This window comes from Mesoplodon bidens (genome assembly GCF_964165515.1).
Source record: "Mesoplodon bidens genome assembly, chromosome: 11".
NCBI lineage: Eukaryota > Metazoa > Chordata > Mammalia > Artiodactyla > Ziphiidae > Mesoplodon > Mesoplodon bidens.
The window spans coordinates 36,134,125-36,155,920 of NC_138167.1; the positions used below are offsets into that span (position 1 = coordinate 36,134,125).

The window sequence follows — 21,796 nt, forward strand, 5'->3', positions numbered from 1 at the left end:
TTCTGATATGACAGTCCTTTCTAGCCTCACACCCCATCACTCACTCCCATACAACCCCTGGTCCAGTCACACCAAACTCTTTCCTTTCCCTGAACGTGTCATGCTTCTGCTTTCTGCCTGGAACAGGTCATTGTTCTCATCTGCCTGATGACCACCTCCATCTCCTGCAGGTCTCACTTCAGGTGTTCCCTCCTCTATGAAGAATTTCCTGGCCCCTCAGTAGGGTTAAGATTTCCAGCCTTGGGCTTCCCTGGTGGCGCAGTGGTTGGAAGTCCGCCTGCCGATGCAGGGGACGCGGGTTCGTGCCCCGGTCCGGGAAGATCCCACATGCCGCGGAGCGGCTGGGCCCGTGGGCCATGGCCGCTGAGTCTGCGTGTCCAGAGCCTGTGCTCCGTAATGGGAGAGGCCACAACAGTGAGAGGCCCACATACTGCAAAAAATAAAAAAAAAAAAAAAGATTTCCAGCCTTCCAGTTTCTACCACAGGTTGTGTGTTTCCTTATTGTGGTAACTGTTAATTATTGTAACGGATTCTTCGTAGGCAGGGAACGTGTCTTTTAACTCTGCTTCCCAGCCTGGCATTTTAAAGATGTTTTGCTGGATGGATAAATAAACGAAGTCAATTGAGGTGCTGGTCCCAGAGGCCCTGGCTGAAAGGTTGCCAGCGTCCCCATGACTGGGAGGCATCATATAGCGTCATACAAATTTGGATAAACTGTGACCTCCTTGAGCACGAGGACTAGTTTTTCTTCATCGAAGTAACCTTTCCAAGACCTGACACCATCTCTCACTCATAGAGGACAAGATGCAAAAAGCCCATCGAACCAAATGAGGTCTTGGCAGAAAGGGCTGACATACGAGAAAATTACTTACTTTCCTGGCTCAGTCTAAACTATTTTTTAAAAATCTCTATGTTGTAAGATACATAGGATATTTCTCTATGTGGTCTCTTCTTAATATGTTCTTCTTTCCAAATTTTAAAAATTTCTCCTTTGTTTGAAACGTTTTTTTTTCCTATTTAATAGAGGAAAAGAAAACTTCGAGTTTGCTAAATTCCATTTCTAGGTCAGAAATCAAATCTAATGTGGACACATCAAACATGACTAAGAAGTTTCCCAGATGGCCTGCATGACACAACTTTGTTTTAAGGGGTCCCTTTGAAACATAAATGTCTTTAAACTACAAGGTGGTTTTTTCCCCCCACTTTCTGAAACTAATAATTACTTACTGAATAGATGTACAGATATTGGTATAGGCACCAAACACCCTGAGTATGAAGCTGAGGAGGTGGTGGAGAACCCTTGTCCTATAAACATAAAAATCAAAAGCCAGTCTTATTGAGCAAGTAGCTGCATTCCCTACACAGGAAATGGTCCAATTTTGTTATTGTTCTCAACAAAGATGTCCAAACAACAAAAAAAATTGCTGAGAGTTGGCTGAGACTGGTAACAATGATATGAAGCCTTAAAAGCCCAGTTCCTTTTTTCTTTTTTTTTTTCTTTTTTTTTTAAAGTGGATTTGGGAAGGAGGAAGCTCTCTGGCATGTAAGGGACTGAATTTTCCGTGCCCTGGGGAATTTTTTTCCTGTCACTCTCTCACAGCTTCTGTTGCTAGTCTGGTGGGAATAAGAAAAAAACTGTGATAACATTTTCCCAAGACAGCAGCGATTTAACTTTTCGTTCTGTGTCTTTAAAATATCTGTTCACTTATGTATTTTTTGAACCTAATATTTATTGAATACAATTAAGTCATTAAGGCAGCAGACCCTTCTCAGTCTTGGTTACAGGCTCAGTGGTTACAGGGAAGCACACTCTGGCAGGATTGATGGAGGATACCTTTTTAAACATCCTCGTGGAATCCTCACTTATTTGCATGAACCGCATAATCACATTGTTCAGATAGATGTCACTCAAGGTTGCGTGGTCTTTGCTTTCTCGTCTCACTTGGTTCAGGAGCAAATACCAGCAGTTCACTGGAGACAACAAGTTCTGGTCTTTCCTAAGAAGTGAAGAAGAGAGAGAATTACCATCAAGTTCAAAGCTGCCCCAATCAGCTAAGGGAAAGTCACCAAGGCAAACTAGGAGCCACAACAGACGGGCATTGTCCCTGTTCTTTCTCCTCTGAGCACTGCTCATGGCAAGATACTCCAGAGTCAGCAGAACAGCCTTCCAGGCTGGGAAGGCACCCAGCCAGCAATTCCCCTAGGCTTGGAAGAAAAAACTTGAACCAAGAACACCAGTCAAAACCCACACTCTTGACAAGGGCATGGGACCCTAACATATACAGTATTAAGGCAGGCCTTTAGCTTTAAACAGCCCATTGAAGAAAGCAGCTTAGGTTTACATAAAAATCTATTGACCACTGTCTCACAGACAGACTGTGGTTTGCCACTGAACGCAAAGCATGCTCTGAATGTCCAGTCTGTTGTTGGAAAAGAAAGTTGGCTGGGTATACTTTCCATGGAACATAAATGTGAGGATGATTTACTAATCCCCTGATACTTAACCCTCCAGCCTCCCAAAAAGTGTTCCTGGGAAGCAGAACTTTACAGCATTGTCTCAGGGCTTGTGAATAGAACCAAGAAGTTTACTGGCTTATGACATGTCACATCTCCTTTTTAAACCCATTAAGTTATTTCAGATTTGTAACCACTCCTTGTTTTATTCTACATAATAAAGTGAAAAGTGTATATAAACCACAAAGGGCAACTTGTAACAAGTTTTAAAGAAATACTCCAAACAAAAGCAGTGACCGACGGGGATATTACTGCTTTAAAAAAAAAAAAAAAGTACAATGTTTGTTTTTTGTTTTTTTACTTTAAAAATCTAACTCTAAAATGGCAAAATGGCACAGAATGTTTATCCTAACTCAGGGACACTAGTGCTATTTTATCAGACATGTTATCCTCCTAATATTCATGATGATTTATGATTCTGAATACTAATTAAATTAGAAAAAAGATTAAAGAAGGATTTTCAGCCCTTACGTCCCCCGGATTCAGGATTTAACCCTGCATCAGTCAAAACCCTCTCTAAAAGAAAGAGGAAGTAGACCACAGAAGTATGGATGGGTGTAAGGGAAGAAACCCCTGATCTAGGGTCCCAGCACTTATACCCAGAAGAGAAACCTCCCACTCTCCCAGCTGGCACATAAAGAATTACACCCCCAACCTAAAGAACCCTCCTTTTCTCTCAGAGCCATTGGGCAAGGGGCAATGGTTCTATGGAAGAATACTGAAGCCTTTCCACTGACATTCTCTAGCCGCCCAGCCCAAGAGGTAAGTGTTATCTTATATTAACTTTTCTGTATATCCTTTATGATGAAGTAACCCATAAGTTCTTTGAGAACATTTCATACTTTTTTGGATCCGCAGGGCCCTGCCCGTGGTCAGCATTAAATAAATGTTATTTCATTCATTGAATAAACACTTTTTATTGCCTTAATAGTAAGTGATAGCAGTATCGACAACAACAAAAACAACAGAGGCGGCTAAGCTATCATTTACTGAGCACCTACTGAGCACACAAGTCAAGAGCATGGAATATGGATCTATACTGCCTCGCTTCAAATCCCAGAACAATTACCTAGGAGATCCTGGCCAAATTATTTAAACCTCTCTGTGCCTCTGTTACTTCATCTGTAAAATGGGTAAAGCAACAGTACCAATCTCATAAGGTTATGAGGATTATTTGAGTTAATATATATATTTTTAGTGCTTACTAGAATGCCTTAGATTCATAGTAAGTGCTGTGTAAAGTTAGCAATTTTCATCTAGCGGCTGGTCTAAAGACTTTACACACATTAACTCTACCTAATCCTTACCACTACAACTTAAGGCAGAGATGCTTTGTATCCCCTCTATCAATAAGAGAACTTAAGCTTTAGCAAGGCACAATGATTTGCTCAAGACCAAAGCTGGTGTCAGAGAAAGTCTCTGAGTCCAGGGAGGCTGATCCAAGCCTTGGTCTTTCTACCATGCTGTGGCAACTTTAGGCCAAGGATTATCCTACACAACAAGCATCCCAAAACTGAGTAAGAGCTAGACTCCATAGCCCAGCTTAAATGATTGGTAAAGTAAAGGTGCTAAAGATTTAACATTTGTTTCGTGAAGAAAAGGAATACTGAGTGCATACTCCGTGTCAGCTATTAATCACATCAACGATTTGTTATGTTTCTCATTTACTGGTCATAAAATCTCATTTTACAAGTTAGGAAACCAAGGCTCAGAAAGGTTAAGCAACTTGACCAAAGTCACACAGTTACAGCCAGTATTCAAACCAGGTCTGTTTGACTCTTTCCTAATGGGCTGTCTTTGATTTATTCCCCCCTAACCCTGGTTTGTCCTTTCTGTAGACTTATTACCTTATCTTCAGTTCTGTAGTCAATAATAAACTTACTCAAGACAAGGAAAATTTGGAGCTGCCTACCTTTTGAAGAAAACTAGTGAAAAAACCAGGAGGAACAAAAGGTGGCAGCTGATCCACTCAGGGATCAGACTAAGGTGCATGGGCCCATCCATGTTTTCAGTTCACAAGAGATTACCAAGTACAGAACACAGAAGGAGACATTCAAAAATATTTACTGAATGTACAAATGGGCTGTCTTCTTATCTGCAATCACTTTTAAAAAGGGACAGTTTCTATAAATGAGGATCTAGTACTGGCTCCAGTCTCTGTCAAGCACACTTGATATCTGCTCACCCTGGGAACCATCACCAAAATTTATTTCTATGCTGACCAACACTAGAGGTTAAAGTCACCCAAAAATAAAAATTAAAAAAGTATTCCCTACCCAGAATAGTTCTGCATTTGCTTCTGCAAAAGGACCCCTCCTTCCTTTTTTTCTGTAAAAGTTCCTACCTTTTTTTTATGATGAGAAGGGTTAGAAAAAAATTTTTTATTCATGTAGAGTTGATGTACAATATCATATAAGTTACAGGTGTACAATATAGTGATTCACAATTTTTAAAGGTTGTACTCCACTTATAGTTATTATAAAATATTGGCTATATTCCCCGTGTTGTACAATATATCCTTGTAGCTTATTTTATACTTAATAGTTTGTACCTCTTAATCCCCTACCCCCAGGTGGCCCCTCCCCACTTCCCTCTCTGCACTGGTAACCATTAGTTTTTTCTCTGTATCTGTGAGTCTGCTTCTTCCTTATTATATTCACTAGTTTGTTGTATTTTTTTTTTTTTGCGGTATGCGGGCCTCTCACTGTTGTAGCCTCTCCCGTTGTGGAGCACAGGCTCCGGACGCACAGGCTCAGCGGCCATGGCTCACAGGCCCAGCCGCTCCACAGCATGTGGGATCTTCCCGGACCGGGGCACGAACCCGTGTCCCCTGCATCGGCAGGCGGACTCTCAACCACTGCGCCACCAGGGAAGCCCCGTGTATTTTTTGTTTTTTTAAACAAATGAAGTACAGTTGACAGTGAACATAGGTTTGAACTGTGCAGGCCTACTTACACAGATGTTTTTCAATAAATATAGTCCCTGTGGCACTTCCCTGGTGGCACAGTGCTTAAGAGTCCGCCTGCCAATGAAGGGGACATGGCTTCGAGCCTTGGTCCAGGAAGATCCCACATGCCGCGGAGCAACTAAGCCCGTGCGCCGCAACTACTGAGCTTGCGCTCTACAGCCCGCGAGCCACAACTACTGAAGCTCGTGCACCTGGGCCCGTGCTCCGCAACAAGAGAAGCCACTGCAATGAGAAGCCCATGCACCGCAACAAAGAGTAGCCCCCGCTCGCCGCAGCTAGAGAAAGCCCGCGCACAGCAACAAAGACCCAGTGCAGGCAAAAATAAAAATAAAAAACAAATGTATATAGAAAAACATAGTACCTCTATTTTCATTACATCCTTAAATTAACTAGATGCGGGGGAAAGTTTCTGTTCAGTTAGAGATCACAATATGTAGAACTTGGGTTTGAGTCCTGATCTGTCCATAACTGTTTCAGCTTCCTGCCTTTAGGTGACTCATTTATCAATTCCTTTATTTTTGAGGCAGAGATAGCAGTATGTGGACTTTCGACTGTGCAGGGGATTGGTGCCCCTAACTCCTGTGTTCTTCAAGGGTCAACTGTGCAATTAATATAAGGTTTAATTAAGCTAGATTGTACGCATTTTACCAAAAGCCCTTGTTTTAAGTCAGTCTCAACTGCAATGACCACAAGCATGATTGGGCGGTGGGATATAAATTTAAGCAACCCTCACTGCTTATTTTCAGGTAAGATCACTATACAGAAATCTTGAGGTCTTTGCTTGAAGAATCAGCTATTTAAAATTTGCCCATCCAAATACCTACCTGTGTTAAACAACTCCTAGTGCATTTATTGGAAAGAGAAACATGTCAAGAGAATACTATTAGTTTAAAATGTAATACATTTATGCTCATAAATTATAAATGCAGAGGGTTGCTTTTATCTATGGGGATATATCAATCAACAACTTTTCAGACAAAAATGGAAAATTCTAAAACCAATAAGGGTGGTAAAAAGATAGGATATCCCCTTGGAAAGGTGAATTTGAGTCAAGTCCCTCTTACTTGTACTGCTGATGATCCTTAGTGCTTCTCGTTTTTGCCATGAACCTTTCTGCTAACTTTTCTAGGTTCCGAGAATATTCTGTCTCAATTTCGGCTTTTTTCCGGAAGAAATCTTGCAGGTCCTGCAGAAGCTGAACTCGCATCTCTGTTTGCTGCTCCAGGCATTTCTGTTGTTCTACCAGTTGAGCTCGAATTTCTAAGGAGAGAAGAGAATCCATTTGATGATTTCATGAAAATTACTGAGGTGTGCCGGTATGTGCAAGATAAAAATAATGAATCCTATTATACATTTAGCTCTGTATTGGACCTTTACGAGGCTGCTGTGTTCAGGTTGGGTCTTTAAATAAGATATCTGTTGACCCTGTAAAAGAATGAGATAAGCCTCCGGAAAGAAGGTAATAAATTAGAATAGAAACATGGATTACATTTGCAATGCCACAAACATGCGGGGAGTCATGAGGGGAAAGAAAATGAAAGCCTTTCAGATAACAATTTGTAACACGTGACATCTTCGGGTAGCTGAGGACACTGTAGTTTTTTTTTTTTTTTTTTTTGGACACTGTAGTTTTTTAAACAGCATTTTACCTCAACTATCCTTTTTGAGTTTGAATGGCAAAGAAGTGAGCATCATTTCTTCCAGACTTCGGAACCTTCTCAATTTCTTTGCCAGTTGGCACATCCTAACACTGACATCTGGTAATTTTTATTTAGTGCATAAATCTCTAGTTTGTAAAACACAGAGCTTCAGGGTTTATAGGAATGCCACACCTAAAAATAATTTCCTTTCGTATCCAAGTAATCCATTCATTATGGGGCAATCCTTGGATTCCACTTTATTGTTCTGATCACAAGATCAAGAGCTCCTCACTTGGCTTTCAGTTTTTCCCCATTGCTCAAACTAAGCCTTATCGACACATTTATCTGAAAAGAATCCTTTGACAATTTTGAGACATTAGGAACAGGAAGGTTAGTCATTTAGTGATTTAGTAGAAACACAAAAGCGAAAGTGTGTCATGCAAAACTATCTGCAAATGACTGTAACAATGAACCATGTGTGTTTTGGAAAATAAAGATACAGTTACTATTAACTACTGACTTGTTTTTGTTCTGAGACTCAGGGCTAACATCCAAAGACAAGAATATTCATACTGGAAAACTTCTTTATTTCATCCTTCCCCGTGTCGGGTGCATTATTCCCTAAAAGTGAGGGCTGAATCGAATTCAGCGGAGCTTAAGAAATGGATGTCCAAACAACAGCTCCTCAATTTCTTCCCATAATGCTGCTGCTTCTTAAATACAGACTGAGCTGACAGTACGTATGCACATACTTGACCACGTGTAATCAGGCTCATTAACAGCAGGGCCATCCAGTTCTGAATGAGGAGTCAGGAAGTTTGCTCAACTTAACAGCTAATAACAACCGAATGCTTGCTGTTCTGCGCCCTAATGAACTGGGTACTAGTATTATCCTCATTGTGCAAAGAAGAAACTGAGGTTTAATGAGATGACATACTTCATGTAGAGACTTCAGCTTGTAAGCGGCACCCGCAGGACCTCTTACCCAGGTCCGTCCGTCAATTAATTGAACGCTTCTGCCTGCCTTTCATCCGTGCAACATGTTTTAAGTACCTACAGTGTGCCAGGCCTATGCCCTGGCAAAAGAGATACAGTAACTATGAAACAAGGTCTCTGATCTCAATAAGCTCATGTCCAAGCAGCGTGGTTTTGCGGGAGTCCCGGGAGAAGATAGGGAAGCATTTCTCAAGCATCCTCTCTTGGTTTCTCCACTTGGAGATTCGGGGATCCTATTATTAATCTCATAAAAGTGTGGTGAACACCAAAGTGAAGACATTATTACAGGCTTTTAACTACCACGAACAGCAGCTGGTTTTTAGTCCATCAAAGTAAATATTTTTCAATACAGTATTATAATCAGCATGGCTGCCAAACTCCCCCCCCACAAATACAGACCTAGTTTTGTTTCATAAAGAGAAAAAAAATCAAGGGTGGGGGCATTTCTCATCCAGGAAGTCTTTTTTTTTTTTTTTTTTTTTTTTTTTGTGGTACGCGGGCCTCTCACTATTGTGGCCTCTCTCGTTGCGGAGCACAGGCTCCGGACGCGCAGGCTCAGCGGCCACGGCTCACGGGGCCAGCCGCTCCGCGGCATGTGGGATCTTCCCGGACCGGGGCACGAACCCGTGTCCCCTGCATCGGCAGGCGGACTCTCAACCACTGCGCCACCAGGGAAGCCCCAGGAAGTCTTTTCTGATGAAGTAATTTTAGCACATCTTGCTGTGCTAAGTGAAAAAAAAATCAGTCGTCTTCGGCTGTCAATGAGTTCTGTTTTGTTTTGTTTCTCCCCCCTCCTTTTTTTGTTTTTTTTTTTTAAATTTTATTATAAAAAACTTTTATTATAAAAACGTGTCTATATTATTTAAAAATTTAGCTCATGGTGTGTCAAAGTATTACTTGCTTTATTCTTGCCTTTTCTTATTAAATCCAGTATGTGGTGAATGGGCTACTCCCTTTTTATTCTTAGGTTTTATAACAATATGTAAAGTTACTATTCCATTGTTCTTTTTGTTTTTGTAGAAGTACACAAAAATTATATGGGCTTCCTTCTTGGATCTTATTCTTAGATTTTCTCTTGCTTGCTTCCTTCAGGGTTTAAAATCAAGAACTAGGGAGTTTTGAGAAGGAGGACTCTATTTTAAACAGTTACAATCCCATCCTCGTTTTGCAGGGAGTAACTGTTATTTCACATTATCTGTAATTTTCCAGTCAAAATAGGACACTGGCAACATTTTCAATAGTGGGAAAAGTGGAGGGACAGAACCTAGAGAAAAAGTATGCTCCAAAAATCGGAGAGAATTTGTTTGATTATCTTTTAATTTAGAAAAGTTTAGGACAAATGAGGAAAAGATCACAAGGAAATCAAAAGCACAATGAGATACCACTTCACATCCACTAGGATGGCTGTAATCAAAAAGACACAAGTGTTGGTGAAGGATGGAGAAATTGGAACCCTCATACACTGCTGGTAGGAATGTAAAATGGTACAGCCACTTTGGAAAACAATGTGGCAGTTCCTCAAAAGGTTGACATAGACTTAACAAATCTACTCCTAGGTACATACCCAAGAGAAAACACATTTCCCACAAAACATATAGACAAATGGTTATGGCAGCATGATTCTTAACAGCTGAAAAGTGGAAGTAATCTAAATGTCCATCAATATGGAACAGAAAGACAAAATGAGATAGAGCCATACAATGGAATATTATTCATCCATAAAGAGGAATGAAGTACTGTTTCATGCTTATATTGAAAATATAAGCTTAGTGAAAAAAAGTAGTCACTAATGGAAAGTGTGATTACATTAATGTGAAATGTCCCAAAGAGACTAATCCACAGAAGCAGAAAGTAGATTAGATGTTGACTAGGGCTGGAGGTGTTGGGGAAAATGGGAAGCGACTGCTAAGGGGTGCGGGTTTTTTTTTGCGGGGAGGTGATGAACATGTTCAAAAAGTGATTGTGGTGACAGTTATAAAACAGTGAGTACACTAAAAAACAGTTAATTGTACACTTTAAATGGGTATATTGAATGATATGTAACATATCACAATATAGCTGTTATATAAAAAACGATAGACTGCCGTATCACAATTCATTGAAATTTTGGTTGAGACATTTCTGAGAATGATAACAGTAGTAACAACGAGATGACTCCTTGGGACTTCCCTGGAGGTCCAGTGGCTAAGACCCCGCACTTTCCAGTACAGGGGGCCCGGGTTCGCTCCCTGGTCAGGGAACTAGATCCCACATGCCGCAACGAAGATCGAAGATCCCGCTTGCCGAAACTAAGACCCGGCGCAGCCAAATAAATAAATAAATAAATAAAATAATAATGAAAGGGGCTTCCCTGGTGGCGCAGTGGTTGAGAGTCCGCCTGCCAATGCAGGGGACGTGGGTTCGTGCCCCGGTCTGGGAAGATCCCACATGCCGCGGAGCGGCTGGGCCCGTGAGCCATGGCCACTGAGCCTGTGTGTCCGGAGCCTGTGCTCCGCAACGGGAGAGGCCATAACAATGAGAGGCCTGCATACCAAAAATAATAATAATAATAAAACAATAATAATAATAATAATAATAAAATGAGTCCTATTTCTACATCTCCTACTTTTTAGTAGTTTATCAAATTAGACAACATATGGGCAAGCACTTTAAAATGATGTCTTCACAAAATGGCTCTTGCTTCAATATTTTAATTTCATCCTGAATTTATCTGTGAGTCAGAATAGTAAATTTAATTACTGGCTAGCACCATTTGTACATTAATTATTACAATTTCTAATGGTATAGAAAAGATTTACCTAATAGAACATCAGGAGGGGCTTATCACCATGACTCCCAGACAACTGCATAAAACAGCGCAAACTCTTTCAGGCAGAAAAGTGCCATCTCTGAGGAGGCTCCAAGCAGCTATTATTTAAATCTAGGGCAGGACCTACTAAATACTAATCATGGCCATTTTAAAGGAGCTAAAATTTACTGGGGTTTTTTTTATGACTTATTTAATTTCTGTTCTACCAGAGCATCACCACAGGATGAATCAACATCAATAATCCAACAAGAATAACACACAAAAAGACTATGCTTTCAAACTACTCAATTAATTTGTTTAAAAAATTGAAATAGTTCCTCTAAGCTACAGAAATATTGACTAATACTTACCAAATAAAATGGAATTGCCTAGGAAAGGAGGAAACGGAGGCATTTCTTGCTATTGCTCTGATAAAGGGAAGTCCTAACCCTTAAAATAAATTTGTGTGAGACCACAGAGTGTGATGCATGTTTCACGGAAAAGATTGAGGCCAGGCTGGGCTGTTTCTCTAATATGTTACTGAATGATTAGGACTAGGACATAAAATTGATAGACTGGGTGTGATACTCGTGATCATCCAGCAAAAAATAAAAAAACAGCAACACTTCTAAAGCATCACAGACCATCTCAATTATTTCATAAGCTTCTTTTGTCAGATTTTCCTTATGATGTCAAAAAAGTCTACATTGTGTGTGGATTTATCAGTACCTTTACCTGTGGGCTATAAGGAATTCTCCCAAATAACAGGTAAGAACCACTGGAATATCTTTAAAGAGAAGAACCCAATTAGACTAACTGGTTCCATCAATCGTTCACATAATCATTGCTGATGTGAATATTTATATAATCTTGCAGCTACCGATTAGCTAAACACTAGGTGCAAACTTCTGTGAAACATGCTGGGACCCCTCCCTGGTGGCGCCGTGGTTAAGAATCTGCCTGCCAATGCAGGGGACACGGGTTCAAGCCCTGGTCCGGGAAGATCCCACATGCTGCAGAACAACTAAGCCCATGTGCCACAACTGGTGAGCCTGTGCTCTAGAGCCCATGAGCCACAACTACTGAAGCCGGTGCACCTAGAGCCTGTGCTCCGCAACAAGAGAAGCCACCGCAGTGAGAAGCCCGCGCACCACAACAAAGAGTAGCCCCTGCTCGCCTCAACTAGAGAAAGCCCGCACGCAGCAACGAAGACCCAACACGGCCAACAGATAAATTAATTAATTAAAAAAAAATATGCTAAAAAGTCTAAAAATCTGGAGCAAAAAAAAATTCATAAACATGAATGAACTTTATTAATTTTTGTGTGTGTGTGAACAGACTGAATAAGCAAAGGCCGTTTCTTCATTTCACTAGAAATCTGAACCCAAGATTTATGCTTCTTTTACACTCTGCACGTTATGGACCCATGTTGGAGTTATGGTGTCACCTATTACAAGTCACATGACATGGGACAAGTTGCTTAACATCTCGAATAATAAACAGTTCCACCTCATGAGGCTGTGGTGAGAGAATTAAATGAGATGATGTAAGTGAAAAGCATGCTGCAATCTGAAACCACTATGAAACAGATGGAGATGTTATTATTACTAGTATCAGCAGGCTTTCACTAGAAAAATATTTATTGACTATTTCCTTGTGCCAGACTCCCTTTTAGTGGCTCTAAATAACAGACTGGAAATCACAAGCCCCATCCCTCAGTGAGAAGACAGCCAAGACAAACAGACAGTGAGAGCCAGTGACCTTCAGGGCCTTGATTTATCAATGTCAAGGAGCAATGGGAGGAGGTGTGTCGGGAAACGAGGCAAACACTGAGGGGGTGATCCTGAGTGGGGCTCAGCAGTGTGTTGGCAGCCACAGAGGGGAAGGGCACCCCAGGCTGAAAGAACACAAGCACAGGCAGGAGGAGAGCACAGGAAGAGTACCTTGGCAAGTGCTTCTCTGGGCTAAAACCTAACTCTGGCTGGGCAATGGGTCTAGTCATGGGCTAGGTCAGAAAGGATCCCACACGGTAGACTAAGGAGTAAAAGTTTATCTTTTAGGCCAGTTTCCCCAACTGGCTTGATGGTAAGAGCCACCAGGGGTGATTACTAAAAATACCTGTGTCCAGGTCCCTCAGCTGGATGTTTTGATTCTGTTCGTCTGACAGGACCGGGAACAGAGGATTTTAACTAAGTACCCAGGTGAATCTTACCACTGGGCAACTGCAGGAAACACCAGTTGGGAGGAATTGAACAATTCTGAATAAGAAAGACACATGATCAGATTTGCATTCTAGAAAACAGCACAAATAAATGAATAAATAAATGAAATGAAAGGCTACGTATCCTATACCTTATTAAATTGCTTCCTTTGTAAGCTCTAGGGGTCCTCATTTGAATTATGAATTATTGGGCAAAACAAGCCAACACCACTGACAAAAACCCACACAAGAATGAGTGGTATCCATGCTTTTCTCTGCCTAAGCCTATTATTTTAATTAGTTATGAATCACTCATTTCTGTCATCTGGTGTGGAGCTAATGAGTATGTCCATGTTATCTGTTATCAGAGAGGAGAAGCTGATTGTCAACCACGTTGTAGGAAAAAAGCTGTGCTGCCCAATATGTAGCCATCTGTCACACTGAGCACTTGAAATGTGGCTGCTCCAAATTGAGATGTGCTTTAAGTGTAAAATACACAGAGGACTTCAAAATCTCAGTGTGGGAAAAAAAAAGAACATAAAAGTGTCTCATTAATATTTTTTATATTAGTTAATGTTAGAATTAAAAATTTTAGATATTTTGGTTATAAAAAGATGTTAAAATTAATATCACCTGTTTGTCTCCTTTTTTAAAAAATGTGACTGCTAAAGAAAATTGAAAATGGAAATGTGGCTCATCTATAGGACAATTCTCTTCTAGTACATGAGTGAATTAGCAACTAAGTTTCTCATACGTGGAATCTGGAATGTGGGGTTACCATCAGAAAAGGTCTTTGAAGAGTTAGCATACTTGAGATCAGAAGACAAGATTTATGCACAAGCCAAATACGGGGTAGAATACAGGGTATCAGAACGTCAGTTCCAATTAGAAGTAGGAACTTGGAAGAGTAACCGTCTCTGTGGAACTCATGTTTCCTCAACTGCAAAATGATCACTAATCATAACTGCCATATTCGCCTCCCAAAGGCAATAGAAGGCTTCAATGAGATGAGATATACAAAGACTTCCTCATCATGTCAAACACTGTATTGGCCAATTATCACAGAAAGTGGATTGAAAAAAGGAAAATACAAGTTCTAGATTTGATGGTGTCAACTACACAGACTAAAGGACTTTCAGACAAGAAAAAACCATAGGCCAGAGCTGGGGTCTTCATCAGTGATAGCTTCAGAGGTAGTTGGCCCTGCACTGCATTTAAAGATATGTAAAATTTGGAAGGCTATGCAAATCTGGGGAATGGAAAAGTAGTTCTTTAAATAACTGAAAATGATAATTCTTGATACCCTGGCCCAGAAGAGTAAGGCTCTAGGGAAGGAAGTTTAGGGTGGCTGGACCAGGTTACTGCCTCATGGCAAATATAACTCCCTCAAGTCTTTTTCTACTTCTGACTTATGAAATCACCAACGACTTAGGCAAACTAAATACCATAGACATATATGAAATCGGTTTGTTTCCATTCTAAGCTCAAACCATGGCTGCATCCTACCTAGAACTTCAGAGATAATTAGCACATTTGTGAGGAAGTAGAGTTAATGATAAAACCTTTTGGAATAAAATAAGAAAGTGTCCTCTCAGTACAGTTAATCCTCACTGTATGACATGGAAGTCAATTTCACAACATTTCCTGCACTTAAAGAGAGGCTGTGTCTGTTTTTCTAAGTTCTCATAATAATATCTTCATTTGAAGTGACATTTACCTCAGTATTATTTTAGAATAAAGCTTACTACAAAAGCATCAGTTTTCATAGCGTTTGAAAGCCAAATATTATATTTTGGTCCAGATAACATTTTCAGGAAAAGTATGGAAAACAAGTTTGTACTTCTTTTTTTTCCAGATGAAAACGAGCCAGGATAAGAGGCAATAAATTAAGTTGATCAATTATTGCAGTTTAACTACATTGTAGAAAAGGCCAGTTTAAGGAAGTACAGATCTGAATGATTAGCTTTAGTGCTTTTATTTAGAATGCACAAGAGGCAGGACTTCATTACCTTCCCTATAATTAAGCAAGAACACTTAAGACCACATTAGTAGATTGATTTTTACTACCAGAAAAAGACAGTCTGTGGAAATCACTGATCTATAGAGAGTCCAAAGATTTACATTTTGGAAGGGCTGTGTCACTGACAAAGGTTCAAGGCATTCTTTAAACGTTGACATTCTTTCCTGAAATAATTCAACACGGAGTCTCATGGAGTAAACATGTTACATGTTTTTCTCTAAATAAGTTTTAAGAATAAAAAACTTTTAAACTAGTTTAAATCTTCTGTACTGAGTTAACTGCAAATTGAGGCTTTTTTCAAATTATAATTTTAAAGCATCTACTAGAACACAGTTTAACCCCACAATTTACCATTTATGTCGAACAGAATATTTACTGAGTTCCTACTATGTTCCAAATGCTGTGATAAGTACTTGATGTAGTTTAGCTCATTTCATTCTTACAGCAAACCTATTATGTAATGCCTCCATTACATACATGAGGAAATTGAAGCAGGAGGTTAAGTGTTTGCTCCAAAGTTATACAATGAATAAGTACTAGAGCTTAGATTCCCATTCAGGTTTGTCTGACTCCAAAGTTCATGATGCAAAATTATAACCCTCAACAATTACACATAGTGTGCAATTACACAAAGCAAGCCTAAGTGATCTAGGCTTAGCCTTAGAGATAAATTATTACAATGTATATAGATGCTGTATATAACTATTAATGTATCAAGTAAAAGTTTAAGTGTCAAATGTCTAGCATCATTTAGAAAAGCAATAAAAATTGCATTTCTATCTCTTACTTAAAGAAAGCCAGGGCTTCCCTGGTGGCGCGGTGGTTAAGAATCTGCCTGCCAATGCAGGGGACACGGGTTCGAGCCCTGGTCCGGGAAGATCCCACATGCTGCAGAGCAACGAAGAGTAGCCCCCGGCTCGCTGCAACTATAGAAAGCCTGCGTGCAGCAATGAAAACCCAAAGCAGCCAAAAATAGATGAATGAATGAATGAATAAATAAATAAATAGAAGAAAGCCAAAAAACAAAAAACTAACATTTTACCAAACTAGCTAAGTGGCTAATGCTAATTCCCTAGTACTTCCTGAATGTCACAGCTTTATGGGAAACCATGTATTTTGGTCAATTGCTTTTATTTTACATCATTACTGTACTATTGCTATTACGTTACAATGACTGTAGAGCTTTGAACTATATAGCTTATGAATGAATCCCTTGAATACAAATATCACGTCTCTGAATTTACATACAGCACATAATAGATACTCAATAACTATCTCTGATGAATGCTTGCTTCAGTAAAGATAATTAGTTACTAAAATGCTTCGTTATAGGACTCAAATTTTGCTAATTCATAAAATGTGTTTCCTGCCTCATCTCCCCGCAACCCACCACCCCATCACTACACCTCTTCATTCTCTGCTCCATGTGGTCCTGCTGGCATCCAGCCCTACAAGCTTTCCCACATAATGTTCTACTCAGTCAACAGTTGAAAAGAACTCCAATTAAATCCAGTGAAAATCATGTTTTAAACATCTCTCAGTTAAAGGTATCTTTTTTTTTTTTTTTGCAGTATGCGGGCCTCTCACTGTTGTGGCCTCTCCCGTTATGGAGCACAGGCTCCGGACGCGCAGGCTCAGCGGCCATGGCTCACAGGCCCAGCCGCTCCGCGGCATGTGGGATCTTCCCGGACCGGGGCACGAACCCGCGTCCCCTGCATCGGCAGGCAGACTTTCAACCACTGCGCCACCAGGGAAGCCCTAAAGGTATCTTTTATATGTCTATTTCTAACATAAGTGAAAACCTTCATCTAGGAAAATAACAAAGGAAGCACTAATCATTTCACTTAATTTTCCTTAGACTTCCATTAGAGACTTTGATTGGATTGCTATTGGCAACTTTATATCTTATTTTTATTTAACTACATTTCAATAAATGAGAGCTCCAATAACCTCTGGCTCCAAGTGAACTACCTGAACTCTAACTCAGGAGCTGATACAAGGAAACTGGAAAGTAGCCTAGTTACCTGTGCTTCCTTAACATTCATTTCACAGCTGAAAGCCACAATTCTGGATCACAGAATAAATACCTTTCAATCCTAGGCTATAAAATCCTTAAAGAGATGGCAACTTAAAAAATCATATATAGCTCTATACATCCGTATATTTTTAATGATTTTTTTAGGTCTAAGCAAATACTGAACATCAACCAGCTTGTGAAAATGTCAGAAATAATAATTCTCTTCTTCATTTCATCTCTTCAAAGTATCACAGAAAATGTCCAATTTGATATGCAACCTATGTATTAAAGTAACATTCTTTTATTTTATCCTCAGATGAAAGCCAAATTCTATAGTCAAAGTTACTTCTGGTCCTGCACGCTCAACCTTTACCCACATAACCTGCAGAAATCGAATTCAACGATGTTCTCTCATTGTCTGCTCAACAAGCCAAGGAGTGAGTACAAAAATGCTTACCCTCTTCATCTGACACACATTTACTGAGTAACTTTCAGGTGTTGGGCCCTGGAGAAGAAAAGATAAACCCATTGCTTTTTGCCCCCAGGGCCTCCCAAGGTAGCTCCTGGTCTACAGACATGGAAACAAGTAACTTATTTTTATAACTATCATCACCTACAATGTTGTAAATCCTATAATGGAAGCATGAGGAAAGTGCTGTGAGGACAGAGAGGAAGGAACAATAAATTCTGCCCAGGGTAAATCAGGGAAGGCTCTGAGGTGACACTAAGGCTCTGAATAGCTCTTAGTGCACTGCTGAGAAATACTACCCTCCTCCCTCCAAATCCCCAGGTAGAAGTGTCAAATTGGGGGTGGGGGTGGGAAGGGTATTACAGGCAAAAGGAGTAGCCTGTGCAAAGGCCCCAGGGTATGAGTATCTGGAGAGTTCAGGGCATTTACAAGAATGGAAGTTTGTTACATATTGCGGGGTCATAAGGTAGACGGGGGCTGGATCAATTATTAGGGGACTTAAAAGTAAATATTCCATAATGATAAGGGGTGTTATCTTTACTCAGCTCTCATTACAGGGAATGCTTCAGTTTATTTATTTAACAAGTTAAAAACAAATGCATATCCTCCCCTCCCACCTGGGGATTTAATGTACAGCATAGGGAATATAGTCAATAATACGGTAATAACTTTATATGGTGACAGATGGGTACTAGACTTATCATGGTGATTTTTTGGTAATGTATAAAAATATCTAATCACTATGTTGTACACCTAAAACTAATATAATATTGTATGTTAACTATACTTCAATTTATTTTAAAAAATGCATACTATTCACATTTAGAAAGGATAGCTGTAGAAATATGTTCTAACTGGTTAAATTATCAGAAAATGACATTTTCTGCCAAATCTTTGACAAGAGATTTTTTTTAGGTGTTTAATGCCAATTTAGATAAGAGAAGGCAGTGTCAGCTATATTTAATAGAATACTGAGGATATGGAATGGAAGGATTTATAAGTACCATAATGTGATCAGAATTGCCTCTTATTTCACTATCATTAGATTTGTATCTAATTTTGAGTTGAAGTAGCTTAAAATAACCAATTATTTAAAACACCTATCTTCTACCTTTCTTATATACTTTGTGGTCCATTCATCTTGCAATTTACTTTGAAAAGGTATCATTTAATCTTTATAACAAAGCAGCAGTTTAGAAACCAAGGTGAAAATGCCAGCATTTTCTCATCTTATACCTCTTTATAAGCTCTTTACAGGATCTCAAACACAATATTAGCTTTATTGCCTCTGCCACGCCCACTCTTACACAGCTGCTCTTATCTGGAAGAGATTCATTTTTAAATACGATCAGATGCATGAATAGCTCTTAGTGCACTGTTGAGAAATACAATCCTCCTCCCTCCAAATCCCCAGTCCCAGCTATTTTCTCTGGACTTCTGCCCCTACTATGCATCTACCATCTAAATGTTGCTTTTGATTGAAACTTCCTTCCCAGCTCTCTGCTCACACACTGTCCCCTCCGCTGTTAAGTTTCCCCAAGGCTTGGGTAAGAGGTACTACAAGAAGAATACGGGAGACAATGGGCTGATGGGCAGAGGGAAAGAAGGCAGGCGGGAGTAGAAGAAAGATAAAGGGAAACATAGCTTCCTGAGAAAACAAAGGAGAAGAGAATCAAGGAGAGAAGAGAGATAAGAGAGGAGCAAGGAGGGGTAGGTGAGGGAGGAAAGCGGGCGGGTGAAGAAAATGAAATAAGTGTAAAGTAAATTCCGAACATCTTAGGAAGTCACTGGATCAGACTTGGGCACCAGAGGGCCTTGGAGAGAGCTTCAGTCTCCCTCTGCCTGTCTTCAGGCTCTCAGATTTTTGAAGAGTACATTTTGCTTTTAATAATGCCAGATATCAGACTTCAGTCTTGGGCCAGCATAAGAACAAAATTTCGATGTCAAACATAAAGCGCAGTTTTCTCCTTATTAGAACCAAAGTGTAGGTTGTTCAGATTTGTAAGATTTCCCCTGCCACGACTACCCCTTTAAGCCTTTAGAAACCTAAGTGAAATCAAAATTGGTCATGACGGGTAACTTCAGCTTTAGTGGAATTTGCCATAAGGCTCATCCAAGCTCTTTTTTCACACTACCCTAATTCTAACACAGCTCTCAGACCAAGCTATAGAAATTCTTCGTATTCATTCTATTGCCATGGTTAGGTTTAGCAGTTCCTTGAGCATTTTAATGATCTTGGCACTTCAGGGATAGAATGGAAAGGCCACGAAAAACACGCAGAATCCCTCAGAATTCTTTGCACCATCTTCCTTCTCTGTAAAAATGAGCCCAATTCAGTAAGGCCAAAAGCTTTTCCACATCGACCCACAGTACAATTTTCTTTTTTTTTCCTTTGAAGTTGAGAAGTTTCTGGCGGGAACCCACACTACTCACAGGCACAGATGATGTTCTCTTGGCTGCCAGCATTCAGAAAGCTGTCTGAATGGATGGCACGGAGCCTTCTGCCACTCCACTGGATCCTTCCCTGGCACAGGTGCCAAGTCACCCTGAGTTTAGGCAAGCAACAGTCGGCAGGGCACTTCAGGCCCCGTCTCCTAGACTAGGGCTCTCCTGAATGCCAGCAGCGCAGCTCAGAATGAATACATTTTTTCTGCTCCCCTCTGGTTACAGAGTTGGCAGGCCGGGATCATCCCAAAGGCAGAACACTCTGCCCAAATCCAGTGAAAAACTTTTACCTTATTCTGCAGTCCCTTCCTGAGGTTGAAATAATAGCTACTTATAGTCTTAAGACCCGCACATGAGCATTACTTATAGAGGAAGGGTCACAAACCTAAATGCCCTCAGAGGCCAGACTGGGCCCATAAATGAGTGAAGCGGGCAGGGTATAAAAAAACAAGGAAAGGGGCTTCCCTGGTGGCACAGTGGTTGAGAGTCCGCCTGCCGATGCAGGGGACACGGGTTCGTGCCCCGGTCTGGGAAGATGCCACATGCCGCGGAGCGGCTGGGCCCGTGAGCCATGGCCGCTGAGCCGGCGGGTCCGCAGCCTGTGCTCCGCAACGGGAGAGGCCACAACAGTGAGAGGCCCGCGTACCGCAAAAAAAAAAAAAAAAAAAAAAAAAAGGAAAGGTTTAACAGTTTTGAGGAAATGGTTATGAAAACTCATATGAAACTTCCTTCAAAACCTAACATCTTTTCCTAACCACTCTGGAAAACAAAGGCTAAAAGAAAAACGGTTGCCAAGTTCATGACCCACTACAATAGGAGCAGATTTACCCATAACCTCCATGCTTGAAGTGGTACAAAATAGGTTTCAGTATCACCACGTGTTTTCACTTAACAAACCTCACCCCTTATTGATACCTGTACTCTTGTTCTGCTATGCTCTCCCTTAAGCCTAAGTCAAGTAAAAGGTACTCAAGCAACACCATTCCCATTTTCCCCCAATCCCAAGTTGCCCAATTAAGAAAAAATTGAGAAAAAAAAATCAGTATATGGTAGTTAAAGTTGGCATGACAGCTAGCTGCTGAGAAGACTTGGTCCGATACAAACTTGGTCATAAATTTGGTGGAAAGCTTTATTTCTCCAGCTGAGCATAAGTGAAAATTTTCTGTTACTATGATCATGTTACTATGATTTTTTTTTTCTTTGAAAGCCACAAGTTTAAATTCTGAGTCCTGAATTTGGGTAATTTATATAATCTTAAATCTCAAGTAAAACCAATCTCACTGGGTTGTTATGAGGATTAAATTAGATAATGCATGTAAAGAATTCAAATTGAGCCTCACATAGAAAATGCTCAAACAAATGGTACCTCTGGTTATTATTATTACATCTGTTGGTCCTAGAATATCTTCACACATTTCCAAAGAATTCATATTTTCTGTGAGTTCTAATGTACTGTAGATTCTATTTGAGGGTGGTGATCATGAATATTAAGAATGCACTTTTATTTCCTCCATCATTCATGCGAACGTACTCATTTTAGAAGATTACAAAAGTAGAAAGAAGGGGAAAATTACCCATCTTGGGAACACACCTGTTAATATGATGCAGTTACTTTTTGTGCTTTTTAAAAATATATGAATGATTCTTTTAATTTAAAAATAACCATTTATTGCTACAAAAGCAGACATGTATATTATAATGTGTTAGAAAATGTAATTTGAAAAACCCACTTGATTTTC

The 21,796-nt window shown here is 40.1% G+C and overlaps 1 protein-coding gene across 2 annotated transcripts in view; it reads right to left on the reverse strand.

Moving 5' to 3' along the window:
• SRGAP1 (SLIT-ROBO Rho GTPase activating protein 1) overlaps nucleotides 1–21,796 on the reverse strand; it is a 375,594-nt gene that overhangs the window by 231,964 nt on the left and 121,834 nt on the right. For both annotated transcript variants that reach the window (XR_014017110.1, XM_081249815.1), the window contains exons 2-3: nucleotides 6,547–6,742; nucleotides 1,835–1,997 (exon numbers count right to left, since the gene is read on the reverse strand). Coding sequence is in view for 1 of the 2 variants with exons in the window: in XM_081249815.1 (XP_081105941.1) it covers nucleotides 1,835–1,997; nucleotides 6,547–6,742 (359 nt within the window). In the remaining variant the exon portion in view is untranslated. The remainder of the gene's footprint in view (nucleotides 1–1,834; nucleotides 1,998–6,546; nucleotides 6,743–21,796) is intronic.